Source organism: Mytilus galloprovincialis, chromosome 5 (genome assembly GCF_965363235.1).
Source record: "Mytilus galloprovincialis chromosome 5, xbMytGall1.hap1.1, whole genome shotgun sequence".
Taxonomy (NCBI): Eukaryota; Metazoa; Mollusca; class Bivalvia; order Mytilida; family Mytilidae; genus Mytilus; species Mytilus galloprovincialis.
Genome location: NC_134842.1, coordinates 19,754,247 through 19,780,256, shown reverse-complemented (window position 1 = coordinate 19,780,256; position 26,010 = coordinate 19,754,247). Strand labels below are relative to the sequence as shown.

The 26,010-nt window shown below is 32.3% G+C and overlaps 1 protein-coding gene across 2 annotated transcripts; it reads right to left on the bottom strand.

The window, feature by feature from the left end:
* Nucleotides 1-1,262: 1,262 nt before the first annotated feature.
* LOC143075346 (uncharacterized) lies at nucleotides 1,263-24,169 on the bottom strand. 2 transcript variants are annotated; one of them, XM_076250735.1, is made up of 12 exons: nucleotides 24,074-24,169; nucleotides 8,984-9,529; nucleotides 8,452-8,481; nucleotides 7,417-7,494; nucleotides 7,109-7,168; nucleotides 6,675-6,704; nucleotides 4,715-4,774; nucleotides 4,131-4,163; nucleotides 3,734-3,793; nucleotides 3,148-3,180; nucleotides 2,536-2,589; nucleotides 1,263-1,658 (listed from the first exon to the last, which is right to left on the bottom strand). In XM_076250735.1, the coding sequence occupies exons 2-12, from the start codon at nucleotides 9,511-9,513 to the stop codon at nucleotides 1,649-1,651; spliced, it is 978 nt and encodes a 325-aa protein (XP_076106850.1). In that variant the 5' UTR covers nucleotides 9,514-9,529; nucleotides 24,074-24,169; the 3' UTR covers nucleotides 1,263-1,648. The 2 variants fall into 2 exon arrangements, with proteins under 2 accessions (XP_076106850.1, XP_076106851.1); XM_076250736.1 differs by having other exon boundaries at nucleotides 3,148-3,177.
* Between the last annotated feature and the right edge of the window lie 1,841 nt (nucleotides 24,170-26,010).

Sequence of the window (26,010 nt, the reverse complement as noted above, 5' to 3'; positions counted from 1 at the left end):
TTTCATAAATAACAAATAACAAAAAATTCAAATATTTGGGGATAGGGTAAAAAGTGCTGCAAGTTTTGTTTATTTGACATCGATTTTACATATCTGTATTGGTCAATATTTTTTTCCCCGAAATTAAGTTAAGAGGGGGTTGGGGTCAGTGAAAAAAATATGTGAATTAAGTTTGTTTATCCTACATTGAACTTTTGTTGTCGTCCCTTATTGTCCTGTGAATTTTTATCCATGGTTGTCACTGCAGAAAATGCATAGTATGCGAGATTTAAAATGATTTGCACATATCTCTTTTACCTCGAGCTCAATACAATAATTTATGTCCACAGTTGATACATGTATTGTGTTTTTCGAGTAAACGGATCCTTTTTCTCAAGCAAACCAGTCCCATTTTTTTCTAGTGTAGACTGCTGTTTTAGTTACATACGATCAAATCGATTCTCTCCTATTTATAGCAAGTATGAATAGTTGTCAATATTGTCCAATTTATGTGTAATGACATTACTGTTTTGATAACTAACTATAACGCATACTTGTCTTCTATTTTATTTAAAATCAGACATCATCCTTTTTTTCGAGTTCTACAGACTCATATTATCAGGTTTTTATTTATTTCTCTCAAAACCTAGTACGGGATTTTTAAAAGAAAATATGATCATGAAATAAGGCATACAGGAACTGTAAAATTATAACTTTTTAGAACATTTTACCTTTAACCTCACAGTATTACATCAGTCAATAAAACCAAAACAAGACTCATACATGTGATATGATTGAACTTGGATTTTTCAATTTATAATCATTAAACATGTTAAATGCTACTTATATATTGTTTACCGCAAACTGAAGTTTGACTGGAAAATAACTTGAAATGTTCAATTGACCGTGAAAACTCTAATTTGGCATTAAAATTAGAAAGATTATATCATAAGGAACATGTATACTAAGTTTGAGGTTGATTGGACTTCACCTTCATCAAAAACTACCTTGACTGTTTCCCTGAAGATAACTTTTGTTTACTTTTTTCGTTGGTTAATTTGCTGTCTCATGGACGGTTATCAACATCTCTAACTATTCATAGCATCCTTATATCTACGTAATAAACTTCAGAGATATCCAATACTAACTTGTGTTGCCTTCGTTTATTTGAATGCCCTAAGCTGGTATTTAAAGGATATTGAAATATAAAAAACTCCTGTGGTATCATTTGTTATATTTCTGTAAAGTGTCTGTAAATGTACGGACTATAAAATTCTATGAAAGCATTTTCTTCGAATTTTTTTATAATTATAAAGCTAATCTTCAAATTTTAGAATAAAAATATACACTCAACTTGTATAATCAAATAATATGTGGTTAAACAATTAACGAAATCGGACACAAAAATGTCCAATCTTATGCATTGGATTACTGAGCGAGCCACAACGCAGGTTTTCCAAAGAGACACTTCCGGTTGTTCACCTGGATAGGACTGGATAGAATACTACTGATATCAGTAACAATTCTTTAACTAAACTAATACACGGTCCATAGGTTTAAATAATCATGTCAAATCACTCATGGTACGTCTGAATAAAAAATCCACTTAGGAATATATTATTCTACGGAGTTCATGTTTAAAGCAACTACGACGTCTACATCTCTTTATCTAATACTTCCTGAAAGTAATATAAGACAATAATAAATGGATCAATATAAGAAAGATTTTTTTTTTTTTTTAAAGTTAGAAGAATTATATAATATCCATACCACAGGTTTAAACGACGATGCCATACGTAAGCAGTGGCGGATCCAGGGTGTGTGTGGGGTTTGGAATCCCCCTTTTTGGACGATCAATGCATTTGAATGGGGGGATATAGTTGGACCCCCTTTTTGTCCTTGGTTGGGACCCCCTATAAAATGGATGGATCCGCCAATATATGAGGTAGGATCTGCTATTCATTTTTAGTCATTAGAGACCCCTCCTAGTTTAAGGTGGGGTTCTTTTGTTAATCTTTTAGTTTTTGAAGGTGGTGTTTGTGGACTGTTGTTCGTCTCTTGCTCGTTTTTTGTTTCTTGATGGTATTTAAATTTGTTTTCCACGTTATGAGTTTGCCTATTCCTTTGGTAATTTCCGCTTTTCTTTTAGACTTTGCCTGATATCTTACTACTAAAAATAGCAATCTAACAAATCTTTACTAATATAATAACGAATCAAACAGGGTTGAGATCTCAAAAAACATATTTAACCCCGATACAAGTTTGCGCCTGTCCCAGGTCAGGAGCCTCTGGCCTTTGTTAGTCTTGTATGATTTTAAATTTTAGTTTCTTGTGTATAATTCGGAATTTAGTATACGTCCATTATTACTGAACTAGTATACATATTTGTTAAGGGGCCAGCTGAAGGACGCCTTCGAGTGCGGGAGTTCCTCGCTATATTGAAGACCCATTTGTGGCCTTTGACTGTTGTCTGCTCTATGGTCGGGTCGCTTTGACACATTTCTCATTTCCATTCTGAATTTTATTTTCCCTGTTCTTACAATACACATTTTATACCTTGGCTTTCTACTTCTAGATCCATCTGATTGATCACCACTTTCATCATCAGACCTGGAAAAATAAAATAAAGCCATGTAATCATACTAACATATACAATGAACACATAAAAGTCATATGACAGTACAAACACAAATGCTAAAACTTTTTCACAGTATTCTGGTCATTTCAGTTTGTGTTCAGTTAAACTAAAATAATTCTGTATTTTCCTTTTAGATGTCAAACAATGCATTCGTTTAAGCCAAACCAATCCAATAACATAAAAGTATGGTGTAATATGATCGGCCGTTAGACGCCCACTAACACAGGCACTTGTTTCTATCCATAGGAAGGTCGACTATCCATATAAATAGAAGCATGGGTGTAAGTATACCATATAAATTCGAAAAAAAAAGTACTATACATTTACAGAAAATAGTTTCTATGGCTTATTCATTAAATCCTACGTCGTCTTTACCGATAATGCACGTCACAAAGGAAATTCCAAAATAATCATAACACGAGTGTCTTACTCGATCGAAAGTTTTGTAATTGTTTCTTTTCAGATAAAACTATTGTTCATATAGGATTGTATTGTTCACTTGAATCCTTTAATTAACGGTCATAACTTACCCTTTTCGGTGGTGTTTTGATTTCTCTTTCCTGCTGAAATAAAACAAAAAAACAACACGTGTATAATACTCACTATCGATTAACGCATATTTATGCTATTTAAATATGGTCTCTTACTCTATCGAAATTTAAATGAATATTACATATATCTTAGATCATCTTAGGTATTGAATAATTAGAATTGCTGAAAGATATAAATCAATGATAAATCTAAAAATTTCGTTTAAATATTTTTCTCTCATTTTTCGTTCTATTTGTGTGAAGAATATTAGATTATTTATTAACTATATACTGGTGTTTAATGCACTTTCAGCACTATCTGCTACTTCGTGTCGTACTTTTTTAATGAAAAAAGCCGAAGTTCTAGGGGAGAACCACAGACCTTCTGCAAGGAAACTGACAATCCTTGTTTATTAAGATTGGATTCAAGCGAATTACTAACGTACGGGATTCAAACTCATAAACTCATTATTTACAGGCAGGTGAAACAGTAGTTTAAATACTTAGACCACTTGGCCACCGAGTCCCACGAACGATAGAAGAAGTATGTTTTGACATTGTACCTGATTGTGTTTCAAATTGTTACCTTGGCTTTCTTGATCTACTCATTGATCTATCTGATAAAACACCGCTTTCATCATCAGAACTAGAAATGTAAAATTATTGAGAAATAGAAAATCCGTGAAATTATGTTAACATGGTTAAAATACACTAGGATACATATCATTCATATATATTTAAATAAAACATAAAACAAGCTGAACTCTGATGGCAGTTTTCTTGTTGTTTTTATTTTTGCTTCTTATCTATGCTCAGTTAAACTAAGAGAATTATACATTTTCCTAACCAAGATTCGTATGAGCTAAATTATCCAATGACATTTAAGTATAATGATGTGATATAATTGGCTATGTTGTTCCTTTTTGGATAAAGTCATTGTAAATTCAGAAGTACATATATCGTAATTAACGTTAATAACTTACCATTTGCGATGGTGTTTCGATTTCTCTTTCTTGCTAAAATAAAAATAAAAAAAAACATACGTGAATATACTGACTACTGGGTAACACAAAGGAATGAAGGTGAAATGACACGGATACTTTAAAATATATCTGCATGCAGGGATTATGGTAAAATATTCAATTTTACAGTAGGGAACTAGTTCTTGCCACAGCACCATTTTTGGAAATATTACTATATTAGAATGATATACAAATGGATGAACCGATTATATATACATGTAACTGTAATATTAATATATTATATAACAACAAACAATTGTATACTGATTTGTATCACTACACTATACAGTACTAGTTATAACGGTGAGGTTGCATTTCCTGTCATTTATTCATCATCCACACACGAACTTGTCTAAAAAATGTGAAAAAATACATTAACCTCAGTTTCAGGTATAGAGATGTGATTTTTTTCTGTGACAAGTGCTTTTCACCATCCACAAGAACTTGCTGTCATCCGATGTTCAGTACTTCAGTACTTTGATTAATAATAGATGAAGTATTCCACGACATTGTATGTAAATGTAAACCGCAGATTTCAAACTTACCTTGGCTTTCTTGATCTGCTCTTTGATCTATCTGATAAACCAACTTTTTCATCATCACAACTGGAAAATTTACAATGGATAATTATATAGTTGTGAATTATTTTAGAAGCAGAAAAGTCGTGAAAGTATGTTTATCTTACCTCCTATCTATTTCTAGGAAGATCATTGGCTAAAAGCCAACACATGAAGACCCTGTTTACTTAATATTGGGTTTACTTAGTATTTTAAGGGCATAAGATACAGTTTTGATCCCGTATTTACAGTTTGATGAAAATTTACGTATAGGCTATTTTTTGCCTGATTAAATCAAATATGTAATAAAATATATACCTTCATGTGCTACTTTTTGAGTTAAATGAGGTCGAAATTTTGTATATTTCCTGAAAATTCGTATTTGTTGCCGTATTTTTACTTTCCAAAGAAAGACATAACTTTTTTGTTTTAAAAGATAAACACAAATTGTTTTTTGTTAAATAAATTTAATTTCTGTATTTTATAAGTATCCTAAAAATTATGCTTTTTTTATTCAGAAATAACTCATATTTATCAAATGGTCATGAATTGAGAAAAAAAGTCATTTTTTGCTGTATATTTATCAAAATTACAAAAATTTGACTATTCCCAGTTTTATAAATTTTGGTCCACATAATCTCCCTGCAAAATGAAACAAAATGTCTTTTAAAAAATAGGGGTCCATGCAGTCGTGTTCAAATTAAATCAATTTGAATTATAAAAATCAGTTGAAAAATGCATCTTTTCCCGATAAGTCACAGTTTGACGTCGCGAAAATAACAGTTTACGTTAGCAACGCCATTACCTTCCCTGTAACTGTATCGTATGCCCTTAATAATACATGGTAAGTAAGAACATTTCGTTTTTATAATAAAAACGTGACGTTTCAAAGAAAAATCTGAAACGTTTCGCCTGGACAACGAGTGAAGAAATTGATGATAAAAGATTGAAAATAAATGCAGAACTCTTTTATTTCACGTTTGTTTCTTTTTATTTAAAATAGGCAACTGAATTCCACATGATAAGATAGTCGGTAATATAAATTCGTTACACAGTGTGCTATAGTGACTGACCTATTACGATATATACGATATCAGTATTACCCATATATGGATCTTACTGGCCCCGTATATATCGTATTAGGTCAATAGCACACTGAAAATTTTACTTATCTTGGCTGATAATACATGCCATAGAATAAATCTCAAAGAAAGCTTTTAATTTTCCATGAACGTCTTAAGGGCATACGGTTCAGTTTTGATCCCGTTATAGACTATTTTTTTACCTGATTAAATCAAATATGTAATAAAAAATATACCTTCATGTTCTTCTTTTTAAGTAAGTAAATTGAGGTCGAAATTTTGTATATATATTAGCTCAAAATTCGGATTTGGGGCCGTATTTTCTCTTTCGAAAGAAAGGCATAACTTTTTTGTTTTAAAAGATAAAGACTGATTGTTTTTTGTTAAATTATTTGTAATTTCTGTATTTCATAAGTATCCTAAAAATCATACATTTTTTATACAGAAAAAAATTATATTTCTCAAATGTTCACGAATTTAGAAAAACACATAATTTTTTGCTGTATATTTATCAAATTTAAAAAAATTTGCACTATTTACGTTTTCATGAAAATTAGCACACATAATCTTCTCGCGTAATCAAACCAAATGGCATTTTAAAAAAGAGGGGTCTATGAACTCGTTTTCAAGTCAAATAAGTTTGAATGATAAAAATCAGTCAAAAACTGAATCTTTTCCCGATAAGTCATAGTTTGACGTCGCGAAAATAACAATTTACGTTAGAAACGTCATTAACTCCCCTGTAACTGTATCGTATGACCTTAATTACTCTATTAGAAGTTAAGTTATCGTTAGCATTATCATTCATTCAAATTGCCCTGTATTGAATGTTTGCATGAATCCTTTAATTAACGCTAATAACTCACCCTTTTCGATGGTGTTTCGATTTTTCTTTCCTGTTGAAATAACAAACAAAAAACGTGTATATACTCACTATTAATTTACACATATTTATGAAACTAATATATTCCAAATACTTGTAAAATCTCTATAAAGGTAGTTACTTTGGCACCTTGTTCAATTTGACATTATATCTTAAAATTATTATTCGACCTTATCTTTAATTGTATTTCCGGTGGGCCGGATTTTTAAACGCTGTGTAAAAAATTCACAAATTTTATAGTTAATTGATTACCTCTGACTTTGTCGAAATGTATACAAATACCATATATCATAGAATACCACTTGCGACTGACGTAAACAATGGTTAATCGCAAAGTTAAGTCTTAACTTTTCATTAATTATAGATGACGAATTCTTAATTTGATATTTGTAAGTATACTTTAGTTTTCACAGATACCTTGGCTTTCTTGATCTTCCTCTAGATCCATCTGATGAATCATTGCTTTCATCATCAGAACTACAAAAAATATATTTTCATTTGAACATAATTTGTTTTTGTATTTATACCGATTTCATTTAACAATGTATTCCATTATTTCCGAATATAATTATGAAATTATAAATCGTCCGTATAAAAAAAAAAGCCAATTGCTTCGTCAATAAAACGTTGTTTTTTTCTTTTAAATAAAACTTACAATTATTATATAAATTCTGAACACATGATTACTATGACAGTTTGAAATGTAACGAAAAGCGTGTTTATACCTTGAGTCGCTGCTTGATTTATCAGAACTGCTACTGCTGCTGCTGCTGCTACTACTACTACTGGAACTCCTAGATTTCCTTTCAATTAAAATAAGACCTATTAGACAAGGAGACAATTCAAATGTATGACATATACAATATTAGGTCAATGTCAGGAAAATATAAACTTTTTTGTATGAGACTGGTCAGGAAAATATAAACTTTTTTGTATGAGACTGCACGAGAAACAAGGGGAGGGCGAGGTTGTACCGACCCCTTCCCAAGTTTTGCGTCTAGTACAAACAAGTTTATATTTTTCTGACTTATGTTCATCCCTTTATGGACAGGAAGAGTTCCATGATGAAATTGACATCGTACAAAATATAGCTTTGTTACTATATTTAAGAAATAAACACAAGTATAGTTATGTCTTATAAAAACCAATAACACATGACTTGTACATATGTATTTTACTATATATATATATATATACAACTTTCTATAGTCATATGTAGTGAATAAAATAAGTATCCAAGACTTTTCTTGAAGATCGATTAATTGATTGATTGATCAAGGTGTTTGCTTTACGACATCTGAGCGCTACTAGACTATATCGCGACGAGAGCTGATTTGAATAACTGTACAATATTAAAAGTAATTTTTATTTTACCTTTTTAACATTTTAATACTTTTAAACTTTTCTTGAAAAAGTGTGTGCTCCAAAAATTAATTTAACAAAAGTAACAACACAAATGGGAATTCAAGGTGATATAATGCCATGAGAGACGCATTTTTTTTTTTATTATGAATACAATTTTCATATTACGACGTGCATATTTGCGTAAATTGGTAAGAGAGCAGAGGTAGCGCTTAGACCTACTTATCTAAATTCAGATCATTAAGGCTTTGTGTTTTGTTTTTATTTCAAAGTTAAGATTAATTACTTTTTTTTTATATTGCATACTCAGGGAGTTTAAAAAATAAAATATATGCGCCTTCAAATAATGTCAAACCGTTTCATCTTTTTAAATGTTTATATTTCTTTTGAACACTTACCATTTTCGACGTGGCTTTGATTTTTCTTTTCTGCAAAAAAAAATTTGAATAATTGAGACTGAATTTGTATTTTTATATCATTTGATAACAAACTAGTCTAGGGTTTAACTTTTGGCTATTTATGGTGTTCACGATAAATAAAACCTAGAAAAGTTCAATCAAGAATGTTTAATTTTCAATATAGAAACACTCATTTTAGCGATTGATTTGCTCAGTTAAATTCAATCATACACATTTTCATATATTAAAAAAAGTTGAAACAAAAATACAGTTTTATGTTAGTTATCTGTATCCGTATAATTCATAAAATGTTTGTGTTGTATGATATAAAAGGAATTCAATGCAAACGCGTGTTCTTTTATTATTGTTCAGGAAATTTCTTATCTTGTTTTTAGTCTGATTTTTTTATTTCCCCATTATTGATTCCCAAGGCCCGACATAATAACAAATCATGAAATTAAAGAGTGTAAGGGTCGAATAATTTCTCGTAATTTATCAGCTAATTTTAAGTATAGATTTCAAATGTACATACTTCTGTTTAGATTTAAACTTGATTGCGATATAAAGAACAGTCCCATCTGTTTTCTCCAGAGATGTTCTGCTAAGCTGGAGTGAGTCGTTGAACAATCTTTCTTCTGGTTTATTATAAATGTAATGCATGAGCAATCTTTGTGCTAAGGCAATGGCGTAGATCTCGGAATCTTTCATGGCATCGATGGCGTCGTCACGAATAAGGTCTTCTTCCACACAGCCAATCACTACCATTTGGTCATATCCTTTCTCCTCCCAGAACCTCTTCCGGTCTTTCAGTTCCTTCTTTTGCCATGTTTTTCTGTCCGTGAAAGTAAAGGTACTATCCTCTTTTGACTTGACGGGAATGTGACCAAGAACAAACTGGAGTACTTCCCCTTTGTTGTCGAAATATTTAAGGACTTCATCTGTAACTTCTTGTAGTTTTGTAAATGTTTCGTCAAAGGTTATGTAATGTAACTCATGTTTTTTCTTCTTTTCACAATCACAAGGATTGTACAGTTGTGCCAGACGAAATTTAGTTGAAGACATTTTGTTATTTCTTCACCTGGATCAAATGAGAAAGAAAAAAAATAAATATACAAATTGCTGCATATTAGAGATGTTTGTGTTACCGACCGTGGATTTGTTGTATATATTTGCATATTTCTTATAAATATTATTGAGAATCAATAGTAAATAAATGGTGAAATAAACGTCAAGAAAAAATTTAATGTCTTGAAATTTTTATGAACAAAAGAGATGTATCTTAAGCCCCAGTCCCACTAGACCACGATCGAACCACGCTCACCGCGATCTAAAATAAATTTAGATCGTGGTGAGGTCGCGGTATGAGCGGCATGAAAATGTAAATTTTCGTTGCTTTCACGATGCTACTACGTCCTCTCTACGCTTCTACAAAGATCCCGCTACGATTATACCACGTTCTCACCGCGCTTATTCTGCGACCTCACTACGCTTATCAAGATCTTTCTACGCTCTTCACATTCTCACTACGACCATACCACGAGTTATCCGATTGCAACACGATCTTGCTGCGATTATAACACGTTCTTACCACGATTATACTACGTTCATAGCGCGATCTTACTACGTTCTCAGCAATAACGTCAACATCGTGTTCCATATCAATACAGTTCAATTCCTTCTGTCTCTGATTAAATCGTTGATTTCTCGGAAACAATACAGTCATGCCACCAAAATCTACCAGTAGACGTGGGCATGGTGGTATGAGTTGATGTAGAGGCAGAGGGAGCAAAGTAACGAATCCTGATCAAGCAGAGATGTCGGACCGACCAATCCAACCTTAATTACAACATATAGGAAGATGTGGTATGAGTTCAAATGAGACAACTCTCCATCCAAGTAACAATTTATAAAAGTAAACCATTATAGGCCAAGGTGCGGTCTTCAACACGGAGCCTTGGCTCACATCAATCAGCACGTTATAAAGGACCCAAAATATTACTAGTGTTAAACCATTTAAACGGGAAAACAAACGGTCTAATCTATATTATAAAAACGAGAAGCATGGTTGAGCCGTTAGAGCAAATGGATAATTACATTCAAACAAACAAAATCTAGGGAGCTTTTTTTTTATATATTTTATGTGAAAATGACAATAAGAATGATGGTCGTAGTGTGAACGTAGTCATGTCGTAAGAAGAGCGTGATGAGGACGGCAAGGGCGTGCTAGAATCGTACTATGGTCGTGAACAGCGTGGTATAGTCGTAGTGGAAGCGTAGTTGGATCGCAGTGAGAACGTGCATTCTGGTACAGGATTGTGTAAATGTTCGCTAACGTCGCCAACGTCGCCAACATTTACGAAATCATTACTGTTCGCCAACGTCGCCAACGTCGCCAACATTTATGAAATCAATACTGTTCGCCAACGTCGCCAACGTCGCCAACATTTATGAAATCAATACTGTTCGCCAACGTCGCCAACGTCGCCAACATTTACAAACTCATTACTGTTCGCCAACGTCGCCAACGTCGCCAACATTTATGAAATCAATACTGTTCGCCAACGTCGCCAACGTCGCCAACATTTACAAACTCATTACTGTTCGCCAACGTCGCCAACATTTATGAAATCAATACTGTTCGCCAACGTCGCCAACATTTACAAACTCATTACTGTTCGCCGACGTCGCCAACATTTACGAACTCATTACTGTTCGCCAACGTCTCCAACGTCGCCAACATTTATGAAATCAATACTGTTCGCCAACGTCGCCAATGTCGCCAACATTTACAAACTCATTACTGTTCGCCAATGTCGCCAACGTCGCCAACGTTACCAGCATTTATGAAATCAATACTGTTCGCCAACGTCGCCAACATTTACAAACTCATTACTATTCGTTAATGTCGCAAACGTCGTTAACATTTACGAAATCATTACTAATGACTGTTCGCCAATGTCGCCAACATTCAGGAAAACATTACTGTTCACCAGTGTCGATATCATTGCCAACCTTTACGAAACCTGTACTGTTCACTAACATTTACTGTTCGCCAAGTGTGCGTCAACTTCATTGTTCGCCAACCTTAACATATCATAATAATTATTGTTTACCAAGTTCGCCAACATTGTTTTAAATTTAATGTTGGCCAACTTACTGAAGTTTGCCAACTTAGCCAAGTTCGCCAACATTTATTTTTGTATCTTTTTATATTCACCAACATTATTTTTTATTTACTGTTTGCACAGTTTGCAAAAAATATTTTTTTATGTTTTGTTTAGCATGTTTGAAAACATTAAATTTAGATATAAATATATTATTATAACTTTATGGTGAAAAATTAAATTCGGATTTTGGCCTTATGTATCCGTCCTTGTCTCTGGAAATACACAAGTTGTCAACATCCGTTTTCTCTAACTTTTCCTGGAAATTGACCGCTAACTTTTTATTGAGTCTTACTTGGTCATGTTGATGCTTATTTACTAGGTATAAGTGTAAGGGTTAGGACTTACAGTTTGCATTTGATGAGTATGTTTAAGTATAAGGAATGTGAATTAGACATTTGCTGAGCTGAGCAAGTTTCACAGTCTATGTGCATGGTGGATAGATGTGATGTATATATATTCTATCGATGAGGAGAGAGACTCAAGTGAGATAAAGGACAAAATAACAATGGATGAATCTATCAAGTTTTAGATTTTAAAATATGACTGTATATACAGTTTGAATACTTTTAAATAAGTGTGGTGGCGGTGTATATAAGTGTATAAAGAAGATGTTTTTAATCCAATAGTGAAGATAAGGGATTCTACACTTCAAGAGGATATTCCAACTGAAGTGGTTCATCTGATAAAGGTGGAAAGTACAGAATAGGTAACAGGTAACAGGTAACAGGTTGATGCTATAGAACATTATAATGCTGTGAAATGGTATACAGTATGTCCCTTAAGTTATTTTTGTAAGTTTCAAACATTAAATACCTACTAAAAAATTGAATTAAATTTGAGTACAAAGGTGATCACATTGACACATACTGTATTTTTAATTTAAATTATTTGCGAATATCCATGACCAGCAAATTCAAATTCAAATATATTTTATTGCTAATCTAAGCGCCCACAAGGAGCAGAACAATCAACATTAATTACATACAAATGATTACAAGTGATTATGATTAAGACACAATGTTATAAAAAAAAAAAAAAAAAAAATTTATTAAGACAAGTAGAAGAATACAACAAGCACAGTGTTTAATAATATTAACTAGGTTAAAAAAGGGGGGTCACTGGACATTACTATATATATATATCATTTAAGGAAACTTTCCTATATGAGGATAAATTTTCCAATAATTCTCTGAGTTTCTGGAGTATGAAAATATCTTCAGAGGACATTAGCCAAATAAATTGTGATTTAATATCCAAACCAATAAAATTTTTAAACCATAGTTTTATTTTATTTAAAAAGTTGAAACGAATATTTGAATGTTTTTGACACTGAAGAAGAAAATGAATTTCATCCTCAACCTCAGTACCACACAATTTACAGATACGTTCTGACACTGTTAGATTTTTGTACCTTCCCCTCTCAATTTCTAAATTGTGAGCACTGATACGGAATTTCGTTAAATAATGTCTATATCTAAAATTTTCCTGCAAAAGGTAATTTTCTAAGCAAAATCTGCTTTTAAAAAGTCTATAAGTTCTAAGCTTGTTACCATATAATTTATTGTCCCTGAAATCATTATTAAGCTCAGTTTGCCATATTGAATCATATTTTGATTGCATCTTTTTTCATAAATAGATTTTTTAACTTAATAAAACCTTCAAAAATAGAGTATATCTGCCCAGTTCACCCGTAACTGCAATATTTGTTGCTTTTTTACTTACTCCAAGTATAAATTTACAAAAGCTTAAATGAGCGTTCTCTACTGCCAGGTCTCCACATAGTTTTTTTGAAATAGTTATCCCCTTGAGTGTTTAGTTTGTGAAAGTTAATGTCACCCCATATTTCACTGCCATACATGTACAATAAGACTGATTTAACTGTATGGTCAAAAACATGAAGTTAGTGTTTTTAGCATGTTTTAACTTATAAGAATATTCCTTTTTACTACTATTACTATCATACTATCAGACCACTCAGGGACGAAATGAGACATTTTTAAAAGGGGGGTTCCAGCCTTCACCTGTTCACGCTTAACTTTTGAGTCCACAAGCCAGACACTCAATTTTTTGAAAATTTTAGTCGGATTCTGTTGGCTTGTAGAGAGAATTTTACAAGCCTGAGAGCAATTTTACAACCAATGCCGTAGGACTTGTGGTTAAGCTTGAAGACTGGGGTTGCCAACCTAGGATAAAAGGGGGAGGGTCCAACTAAATGTTCCCATTTTAATGCATAGTTTGTCAATTTAAAACCCCCACCCCCCTTGACGACAGTAAACTGGTTAATATGAAATAAATTAATGTTTTTGTTTTAAAATTATTATTTATTTCTTTTCTTATTTTGCTAGTATTTTTTGGCTTTTAAACTAGCCTTGAAACATGAGGTTTAATCTTTAATCTTCAGTGGCGGATCCAGAACTTTTCCTAAGGGGGGCCCGTTGGATGACCTAAGGGGGGCCCGTTGGATGACCTTAGGGGGGGCCCGCTCCAGTCATGCTTCAATGATTCCCTATATAATCAAACAAATTTTTTCCACAAAAGGGGGGACCCGGCCCCCCCCCCCCCTGGATCCGCCTATGATCTTTTCACAATTATTTATAAATTTCCCTTATTTTATTGAACAGAAAATTATTTTTTCAATGATTTCTTCAAGAAAGTTAATATTTATATGATCAGTCATTGTCAGTTATGATTCACAGTGGACAGGTGTAGTTACTGATAGTGTCAGAGCTACTAAGTATAACAACTTAATATACATAAGAATTAAGACTAAGTTTAGTAAAATGGGGGAAACAGTTAAAGAATTGTGATATATTACTCTTTTTAAGGGTAAATGATATTATGTAAAGCAAAATTATATTCGGGTGAAATTTGATCCGGTGTAAAAAATGTCACAGTAGTTGTTCTTATTTTTTTATCCGGAGGAAAATATTTTCCTGGGATATTTTTTCCTCTGCCGTGAAATTCTATCTGGGTAGTTAACTTATAGAATAGTTATTAGAAAAAACTTATCCTTTAAAAATACTATGAAATAATAATAGTGTATTTAAAATAAAGCGAAATTGTTAAAAAAAAATGTATTATAATGAGAAATAATTTCACAAATTATCCTTGAAAAAATTTCATGAACATAAGGAAGAAAACCAGAAGTAATTTCAAAGATCGTAATTGTAAAAATAATATCATGATTAAATAAGGTTAGTGAAATACATGTAAAAGTGAATTGTTTTCAGATCTTAGTACAAATATAAATTTAAAAGTAAGGTAGAAATATAGTTGCATTGCTACTGTAAACAGTAATAGAAGAATTTGCTTATGATGATATTTTTAACTATATAAATAGTTTTGTCTGGGGACAGAGATGTAGTTGTTGATTATATGGAAATCAGATAAATCATAGCAGAACAATATATTGGAACAAAAGCATGTTTAACAGCTGGATAGTTTTTACCTGTGAAATGTTATCTGTCTTATTAAATCAAGTTGTAAGTTATCTTTTAATATAAATGAATATATAAAAAATAAGATTCAATGAAAAATTTCACTATAAAATAGATTTAGAAATATATTATATTAATATCTTTAAAATTTAAATAGCTCACAATTACCTCCCTTTGATAAATTATGCAAATTTGGTCTACCTTTGTGAAACATTTTATAATTATAGTCGGGTATATATTGATTGTGAATAACTTACATAGTAGTTAATGGAACTCTATTTTACACGGTTCTGTGAAATATAGTACGGCAAATATATACCAGTACATACTATCCGCATAACACAGATAGATTTTCACTCCTCTAGAAAAAATCAACCTGTGAAATACTATGCCTGGAAAAAAATTACCCGGACAAATTATCCTCAGGATAAAATATCACAGAGGAAGAAATAAACAGTTACATTTACACTAAAACTTATATTTTTTAGCATGATTTATAGAGTAAAAGTTATAGTTTTGAAGGATAGAAACTTAGAGAACTTATAAGTTAAAATGAAGGCATATATAGAAACATAAATCGTGTTTATAATTTTAAACACATTTATTAGGTCTTTCCACTTTTCCGTGGAAAGACCTATTGGTTTTCTTCTGATTATTATTTTTTTTTTCCGGCTAATTTTTTTCCTTCGCTGTTTTTTTGTTTCGCAAGATGTCGCTTAGATTTTTGGAATATCATATCGAACAGTTTATACGCTTTTGAAACTGACCCTGCTTAACCGAACACTTTCTCATATAAGAGTTATCTCCCCAAACACTGTTTTTCTTGTTATCGCTTAATATTCGCAACCGTATTTATTTTACCAAATTGCTCGTTATATCCTCAGGATGATTTGATTAATTTTGACCGAAGCTATCCGGAGACTCCATATGAGAGTTATTTCCCCTTTTATATTTGATATTAGTGATATGCATTTTTAACTGGAAAACCATAAGTGTTAGAGGCCTAGGGTCTTTTGATTTGAGGTCCTTGGTCCCAAAAAAAGAAAATGAGGTAAAGGTCAAAGGTCAAGGTCATGATTAAAATTTTGATTTTGGCTTGTTATCTCTTATTTTCAGAAATCATGAGATATCGACAAAATATTTTCACAAAATTGTTAGTTACGACATGTCGTAACACATAAATCTTAGTCGAAAGGGTACGTAGATGTTCCAGACCATATGAGTATTTGGACCGTACGCGTAAGGTCCGGACCGTATACGTATACTCGTTAGGTCCGACTATACGCGTACGGTCGGACCGTATGAGTATACGCGTATGGTCCAGTACGAGCTGACCATACATGTTATTTTAGTTTAAACAAACATTTATCACAATCTTTATTTTTAGTTTTACAAATTGCTATTATTACAATTACTAGTAGATAGATAAAATGAACAAACGAACAATTGAAATTAAATATTTGTTTAATTGTATATCTGAATCCTGTTTTGGTACTCTCGCCCAAGGTGGCACTTGCTACCACAAGTAACGTAATATTGTTTTCGTTTACATGTTTGCAGTTCATGCATGTTCCTTTGCATTTGCATTTTTTTGTAAAGTTGCTAAATATTCTAAAACAATTGTCCTTCCACATTATGTTTACTTACGATATCTTCGATTTCAGTGATCAGAACTAAATGTATTACTGATCGACATGCTAAATACAAGAGATTAACAGATTTAATTAGCGTGAATTTTTGAAATAGTTAAAATATAAAGTTTTTATTTCAATTACCATTGAACTTTTTTATATTAATTTGAGCGTTAAGTTATGTTGATCTGCTATATGCATTTGTATCTAATACACTTGACCAACTTCCTAATATCAGTCAGATCGTACGTGACGGTCCGACCGTATGAGTATTTTGAAAAAGTACGCATACGGTCCAGACCGTACGCGTACGGTCCAAATACTCATACGGTCTGGAACATAGACATTTGGCGCGAGTTTTCCCCCTTTTTATATCTAATATCATATGTATGGCAATATAACTCATTAACAATATAAAGTAGAGGACTAGAGTCTTTTTATATGAGGTCCTTGGTTTATGACCTTGAAATTGAGCTCAAGGTCATATGCTTATTTAACACTAGATTTTGACCTTTGCTTTTACCGCATATGTACACATGATAAAGCCATGGGACTTTTTGCATTAGGTTGTAAGCAATGTGACCTTTAAAAAAACAACTGGAAGTGACATTTTGTCAACCAGAAGTAGCTATTTTTTGTACTAAATCAATGTAAAAGTATATAGAACCATATATTTTTGGAATCAGTGTCAAGTAAACTATCAAACTTTTAAACCGGAAGTAAAAGATTATCTCCCTTTTTTATATATTTTTCTATATAGAAACCATATATTTTTGGAGTCGGCGTAGAATAAGCTGTCATTTGATACTGAAACTGACATTTAAAATCAAATTTTAATATTTTCATTTTTAAATAGATTCTTGCTGGTGGAAAGACCTTCAATTGTTCTCTGAACAATTGGTTTTTAATTGTATCATGTTATGGTGTTTTAATGGAGATGAAATTATAAAACAAATATTTGATTACATGTGTATTCATTGGTCTACACTATATTTTAATTTTTATCATTACCCGCATGATTTTGATTTTGATTTTAATCTGATGTTCAGTAATTGTCGTTTGTTTATGTGGTTCATAAGTGTTTCTCGTTTTTTATGTAGATTAGACCATTAGTTTTCCTGTTTGATTGTTTTTTACACTAGTAATTTTTGGGGCCCTTTATAGCTTGCTGTTTAGTGTGAGCCAAGGCTCCGTGTTGACAACCGTACTTTTACCTATAATGGTTTACTTTTATGAATTGTGACTTGGATGGAAAGTTGTGTCATTGTAACTGATACCACATCTTCTTCTATCAATCATGTCTCTGACATCCTGTTTGATATAAAGTTAAAAAAAAGGATAGAAATATATGTTTTCTTGAATTTGACAGTTATATATGCATATGATGTCAAGATAAACCTGCTTTTCATTTAAGAATTTTTTTTTAACTTATATCTTGGGAGTTTTATAGCACTATTTTATTTTTATTTAGTTTTTTTATAAAATTATAAAATGTTTTTGAAATTTGAGGATACATGGTTAAATTAATTTTAAAAGCTTGTAAACAGGAGAAAATTTGTTTACCTCCACTCTTCCAGCTTTGTGCAGTGATGGTGATTTTTTTTTTTTAAATACAATGAAATCTTATGTGAAATTTTGCTGATTTACTGGACAGGATAAAACTTTATTCATATCTAGTATTTTTTTATTTGAATATGTTGACACAAATAAATTATGCACACTTTAAAAAAAAAAAAAAATTAACAAAGACTGATATCATAAATATATAGGAAAACAATGGTGGTATTAATTCTAGTAATAATACAATAGTAAACATGGTAAAGTTAAATATATGCATTGAAATTTTGACAATTTTTATTTTTGACTTATAGTTCTTTATAGATTGGAAATTTGCACTTTATGTTGTTTTTATGCAATTTACTAATGAACTTATAAGCCAATGCTTTTATTATCTTTATTGATATGCTTTAACCATTGTTACTGCATTACAAAATAGTGATCAATTTAAATATTTGTAATATATTTATTTTTCTGTTTAAGAATTATGGTACTTTATAAATATGAAAGTAGGCATAGAATGTTGATGGTTATAAATGCCTGAAAACGCGAAACCCAATTTGATGTTAATTAAATTTTACAACTTAATTCTTGTTACCTTTTAATGTATTACAATGTACCTTAACATTTGTCATAAATGTACAACATGTACATAGATAAAAACTTTAATAAAGAAAAATTATGAGTAGGAATAGTTAATTTCCGTACATAACTTTAGTTTAAGTGAATTGATCTGTATGAAATTTAAACTCAAGGATGGAAACTTGAAAAGTAAAGTTGGGATTGATTTTGGGGGTTATGTTCCAAACAGTTTAGGAATTAAGGTCCTAAAAAGGGGTCCAAATAAGCATTTTTTTGAAGATATTAATTTGATGTTTGGTTTTTTATTTTATCATTGCAAGTTACAAAGAAGTTTGAATTTTGTTGCAGTGTAATGATTTTGGGCAGAGTTATGGTCCTTTTACTTTTGAAAATTCACTAAAATAATCAGTTTTCCTCACCTTTTTTGTCATTCTTGAATATATGGATTTGATAATTAGTATATAAATTTATCATAACAAGTAACAGTTCAAGTTTAAATTTTTTATTTGGTCTGATAATTTTGTGCAGAGTAATGGTTGTTGGGATTAGAAAATTATCTGAAATAATCAGTTTTAAACACTTTTTTTGTCATGCTTAAATACATTGATTTGATATTTGTTTTAATGTTTACAATGACAAGTTATAAATCAAGTTACAATTTTGTTCCAATACAATGAATTTTTTAATTTGTAGGGGATTTTGCATTGCCATGCAATACTCACAGAATGCTTGTTGTACGCCCGTTTACAGTCAGGGGTACTACTTGTACAATTTATTTTTATTTACTTGAAGAAGTAAAAAAAATAAGTAAATAAATAATTTTTGAATAATCTCCCCTTAATTTTCTTAAAAATTTACTTGTATAAGTAAATTTTTCTTACAATCCCACAAAAGTCATTAAGTTTTGAGATGTAAATTTTGCCTTTCATGATTTTTCCCTGGTTTACTGATTTTTTTTTTATTAGAGTTCAATGTTTCATCTCATTAGTTCAACAAAGAAACTGATTGCGCAAAGATCTTAGTAATTGCGCAAGGCCTTCAAAAATTGCTCCTTGGAAGCTTGTAAATGAGCAGTGTTCTGAAGATAACAGACAAATGAGATTTTCATTGTCTATTAAATTACACTTAAATGATTAGTAAAGACATCTGCAAAGGGCAGATAATTTAAAATTCTATTACAGCAAAGAAATTATAAAAATTTAATAAAAGAAGATAGGATGACTTTTTTACTTTCAAAAGTTAAAAAATCTGAATGTTTAAGGGACATAACTCAGCCAATATTATTTTTAAAATATATTTAAATTAATATTACTTCTGCAAGTAATTAAAAATAACTTGTACAAGTATTACTCCTGACTGACGTATTATGGTTTATCATTGAAAGTTTGTCCGTCTGTGTGTTCGTTCGTTTTTAACATGTTGGACATTAACTGAAAAACGCTTTAACTAATATGCATAAAACTTTGGTAAATTGTTTATATCTATTGACGTGAGTTGCTTTTCTTTTTATAATGATATTCTGGATTTACCGTTTCCTACTTTTATTTATTAAAAAAGGGGAGATTCTCCAGTTTACAGACAATAACCTTAAAAATAATTTCACCAATTTGCAAGAAACTGTGGTGAATTGTTTAATTCTATTTACATGAGCTTCCTTTTGATTTTTATAAATTTTATACTACATGTATACCTTTTTTGATTTATGGGGTTTAATTCTATAAAAAAAAGGGGGATTTTCCAGTTTTCGGACAGTAACTTAAAGATGTCAATTTAAATTGTTTATATCTATATTGTTGTAAGCTTTCTTTTGGTTTTTATAAATTGAAGATTTTACGCTTCCGAGTTTGGACAATATCCTTACAGTGCTTAAAGCAGTTTTTATTAAGAATTGATGACTTATTTTTATTTATTAAGATAACCTCCCTTTAGTTTTTTTTTATAAATTTTTGATGAAACATTGAGAAGTTATTGAATAAAATTGAGAAAGGAAATGGGGAATGTGTCAAACTGACAAAAGATTTACTAAGTATTGCCCAACAGCATACTTAGTATTGCACAACAGCAAGAAATCTTTAGTTGAATATAAATTGAATTTATACAATGTTCATTTAAAATTGTCTATTTACATGGTTTACTTTAACAAAAATATAATCTGAAACTTGTAGGTAAAATTTTACCAGACATGGCTACAATAATAATTGGAGTATGTATTTTTTTTGTAAAATATGTACTCTGACCCTGTCCGCCTGCCAATGAAGATGGCAGACATGGTAAAAAAAATAACACAGTGTAAAATGCAATTTTGTCTATTATTTAGTTATTAACTGTAATGAATTGAGATAATCTGACAACAGCAATGTTGGAGAGTATGTGTCCTCTGTAGAATATGCACTTAGACTAAGGTCAACAACACAGGCTCTTTAGAGCCTATAGTTATTTTAAAGTTAAAGAATTGAATGCTTTTTACATTTTTTTTTATGCAGATATATAATGTTACGAAGTTATAAATGTCTGTCATATGTACATGTCATTGACCTGATTTTCACTGTTGAGTTACTGCTTTTTATTTTAAAAGCACTTGTTACATTTTATAATGATGTTTAAATGGCTGTTAGCAGGCTGGTAAGTCTTTTTTGAAGATTTTTGTATTCCTTTTTGGAAACTATTTATGGGCTATAGCTATTTAATTATAAAAAATGTAGCACTATTTAGTTTCTGGATAGGTTGCAATTGTTCAACTTGATTAAACTATTAATTTTTAGAGATGGTATTAGATTTGCATGATTTTTTTTTCTCACAAAAGATGGTCAAGTATATATCCCTTATATTCCTAAGTATTGATTGAATTTGTCATTATGAGTTTTTTATTTATTCTTATTTTTACGGTATATGTTTTTTTTAATGATTTGAATGTTGGCAATTTTAAGGCAAACAGGTGGTACTTGTTTGAAAGACTCTTAAACTGTAGAACAGGGGTACTTGTTAAAATCATTTGGAAGTTTTGGAATTTGGCGAACAGGATTATGGGATTATATCTATATATCGATATCCCTTCTGAATAACTAGGTTTTGTTAGCTTTGAGGAATGACAACATTTTTGTGTTTTGTATAGTATATTACCATAAAAGGTTGCTTATGAAATACCTAATTGTCCTGAACATGACATATAAGATGTCTGCATGTTGATTTATTTATGAATTATGTCTTTGTATCAATGATGAAATTTAGTTAATGTAATAACTAGTCAGTGATAATGAAAACCCTGGTGTGAGATTTTTTTAATTTAGATTAAATGCATTGTTACAAACACAAGCGAAACTAAGAAGATGTTATATTTAAATAACATCAAATATATTTTAAGTTGGCGAACCTTTATTATGTTTAGATTTGGCGACGTTGGCGAACAGGGCTACTGTTAAGAATGTTGGCGACGTTGGCGACGTTGGCGAACAGGTGTACTGTTCAGAATGTTGGCGAAGTTGGCGACGTTGGCGAACAGGGGTACTGGTTAGAATGTTGGCGACGTTGGCGACGTTGGCGAACAGGGGTACTGTTTAGAATGTTGGCGAAGTTGGCGACGTTGGCGAACAGGGGTACTGTTCAGAATGTTGGCGAAGTTGGCAACGTTGGCGAACAGGGGTACTGTTCAGAATGTTGGCGACGTTGGCGACGTTGGCGACGTTGGCGAACAGGGGTACTGTTCAGAATGTTGGCGACGTTGGCGACGTTGGCGAACAGGGGTACTGGTTAGAATGTTGGCGACGTTGGCGAACAGGGGTACTGTTTAGAATGTTGGCGACGTTGGCGACGTTGGCGAACAGGGGTACTGGTTAGAATGTTGGCGACGTTGGCGACGTTGGCGAACAGGGGTACTGGTTAGAATGTTGGCGACGTTGGCGAACAGGGGTACAGGTTAGAATGTTGGCGAAGTTGGCGACGTTGGCGAACAGGGGTACTGTTCAGAATGTTGGCGACGTTGGCGAACAGGGGTACTGTTCAGAATGTTGGCGACGTTGGCGACGTTGGCGAACAGGGGTACTGTTCAGAATGTTGGCGACGTTGGCGACGTTGGCGAACAGGGGTACTGGTTAGAATGTTGGCGACGTTGGCGACGTTGGCGAACAGGGGTACTGTTTAGAATGTTGGCGACGTTGGCGAACAGGGGTACTGGTTAGAATGTTGGCGACGTTGGCGACGTTGGCGAACAGGGGTACAGGTTAGAATGTTGGCGACGTTGGCGAACAGGGGTACTGTTCAAAATGTTGGCGACGTTGGCGACGTTGGCGAAGCGGGTACTGTTCAGAATGTTGGCGACGTTGGCGACATTTACGAACATTTCCCCAATCCTGTACCAGCCTGAGAACGTGATGGTCGTAGTGAGGTCGTGATAACGTCGCTGTGCGATCGTAGCGCAGTCTCTCTGAATAGAATCACGCTTTCGCTACGCTCTCACTGCGATTGTACAGCGACCGTTGCGATCTTACTACGATCTTAGTGCGCTCTCACTACGTTTCTACTACGACCTGATTTTGCACGACCGCACCACGATTGTTTTGAACATGTTCAAAGTTGGCCACGCTCTTCACGATCTTGAAGACCTCACCACGACCGTGATACGACCTTACTGCGATCTACACGATCGCACTACGATCATCAAAATTTGCATTTTTTTCACAGATCGTAGTGCGATCGTGGCCTAGTGGGACTAGGGTATAAAGAATGGGGTACGTTACTGTGATTAGATTGCTACATACTTGTAAGTTTTTCATGAACAATATTTAATCTGTAATTTTTATACGACAGAAACTGAACGAATGACACAAATTTAAACTTTTCTGTATGATTAATCTGAGAAAGAAAAAAGAATATTTCATGTGCAAAATATCTAGCCTCTTAGATTTCATTTAGTTGTTTGTGTCGTTGGGTTGTTGTCTAATTTACGAAACCTCCACATCTCCCTCGGCCTGTTCTTAATTATAACAAATTACAAATAAATATTCATAGATGTATGATATTGTAAAATATAAATTAAACTGCATTGTAACCAATTTCAGACAACAACATGGTACGTTGAAATAAGGAGGAACATAATTATTATGTTGAAATTATCAAAGGGAGATAATTATCAAAAAATATATTGATGATATGCCAATTTGTATACGATCATGTTAATTAAATTGAAGAATCAAAGAACAAAATACGCAAAATACATCAAACATGCAATATATATATAAAAAGTCTCTATTACCTGACAAATATCAAGGTTCGTACGAAAAATCAATATACTAGAATATTTACAAACATCGTACGTTGTCAATATAAACATATACAGTTATTTTTAAATATCCATCGATTAACTTACCTTATATTACCTGTGTCTAAATTGATAGTTTTTCGAGGCGGTTAATATTTAAATCATATAGTCGTAAAGCCATATAAATTTTCCTTCGACCAGGTCACCAAGGCATGGAATTCTCTTATATTTCATCACTTATGTTATTATAGATGACATAATTAATATTGTTCTGAAAAGTGAAATCAAAAATATTATAATGTATGGTATGTAAAAATATAAAGGTGCATATAGTTATTAGCAATATGCTCAAGCAATTGATGATTATTTAGACAGCAGTAAATTACAAAATGCTGATATAAAAAGATTGAACATTTTTAATGTTAGCATAGCTATATCTTTCTCCTTAATTTTCAAACATGACATCTAATCGAAATAAGAATTGTAAGATTAACCAAGATGTCATATTTGGACTGTTCACAGAGTTGATTAAAAGTTAAATGTATCTACATATTTTTTTATTACATCAATTTTAATCTCACATTTAGTCATTTCTTATCCCCCCCCCGAACTATACGGTATTTACTTTGCTCATTAGCGATTAATTAAAAATGGAGATGCAGTTTGCGAACCAGCGAAACAACTATACACCAGAGAATTAAGAACGAAGATGCCATCCACTACACTCTTCAGCAAAAAACGTATATACCCATACCTTATAGTCAGATATAACACGAACCAACATGACAACACGCATGGATATAAGACGAACCAACATGGCAACATGCAAGGGTATAAAACGAACCAACATGACAACATGCAAGGATATAACACGAACGAACATGACGACATGCAAGGATATAAGATGAACCAACATAACAACATGCAAGAATATAAGACGAACCAACATGACAACACGCAAGGATATAAGACGAATCAACATGGCAACATGCAAGGATATAAGACGAACCAACATGACAACATGCAAGGATATAACACGAACCAACATGACAACATGCAAGAATATAACACGAACCAACATGACGACATGCAAGGATATAACACGAACGAACATGACGACATACAAGGATATAACACGAACCAACATGACAACATGCAAGGATATAAGACGAACCAACATGACAACATGCAAGGATATAAGACGAACCAACATGACAACATGCAAGGATATAAGACGATCCAACATTACAACATGCAAGGATGTAACACGAACCAACATGACAACATGCAAGGATATAACACGAACCAACATGACAACATGCAAGAATATAACACGAACCAACATGACGACATGCAAGGATATAACACGAACGAACATGACGACATACAAGGATATAACACGAACCAACATGACAACATGCAAGGATATAAGACGAACCAACATGACAGTATGCAAGGATATAACACGAACCAACATGACGACATGCAAGGATATAACACGAACCAGCATGACAATATGCAAGGATATAAGACGAACCAACATGACAATATGCAAGGATATAAGACGAACCAACATGACAATATGCAAGGATATAACACAAACCAACACGACAATATGCAAGGATATAACACGAACCAACATGACGACATGCAAGGATATAACACGAACCAACATGACAACATGCAAGGATATAAGACGAACCAACATGACAATATGCAAGGATATAACACGAACCAACATGACAACATGCAAGGATATAACACGAACCAACATGACAACTTGCAAAGATATAAGAACCAACATGACAACATGCAAACAGCCTCATTTATGTCAGAAACGAAAGCAAATATAACTTACAAAAAGTTTTCAACCAACGACAACCATCGAATAACAAGTATGTCTTATCTGTGACGTCTCTGTCCTTTCTTAG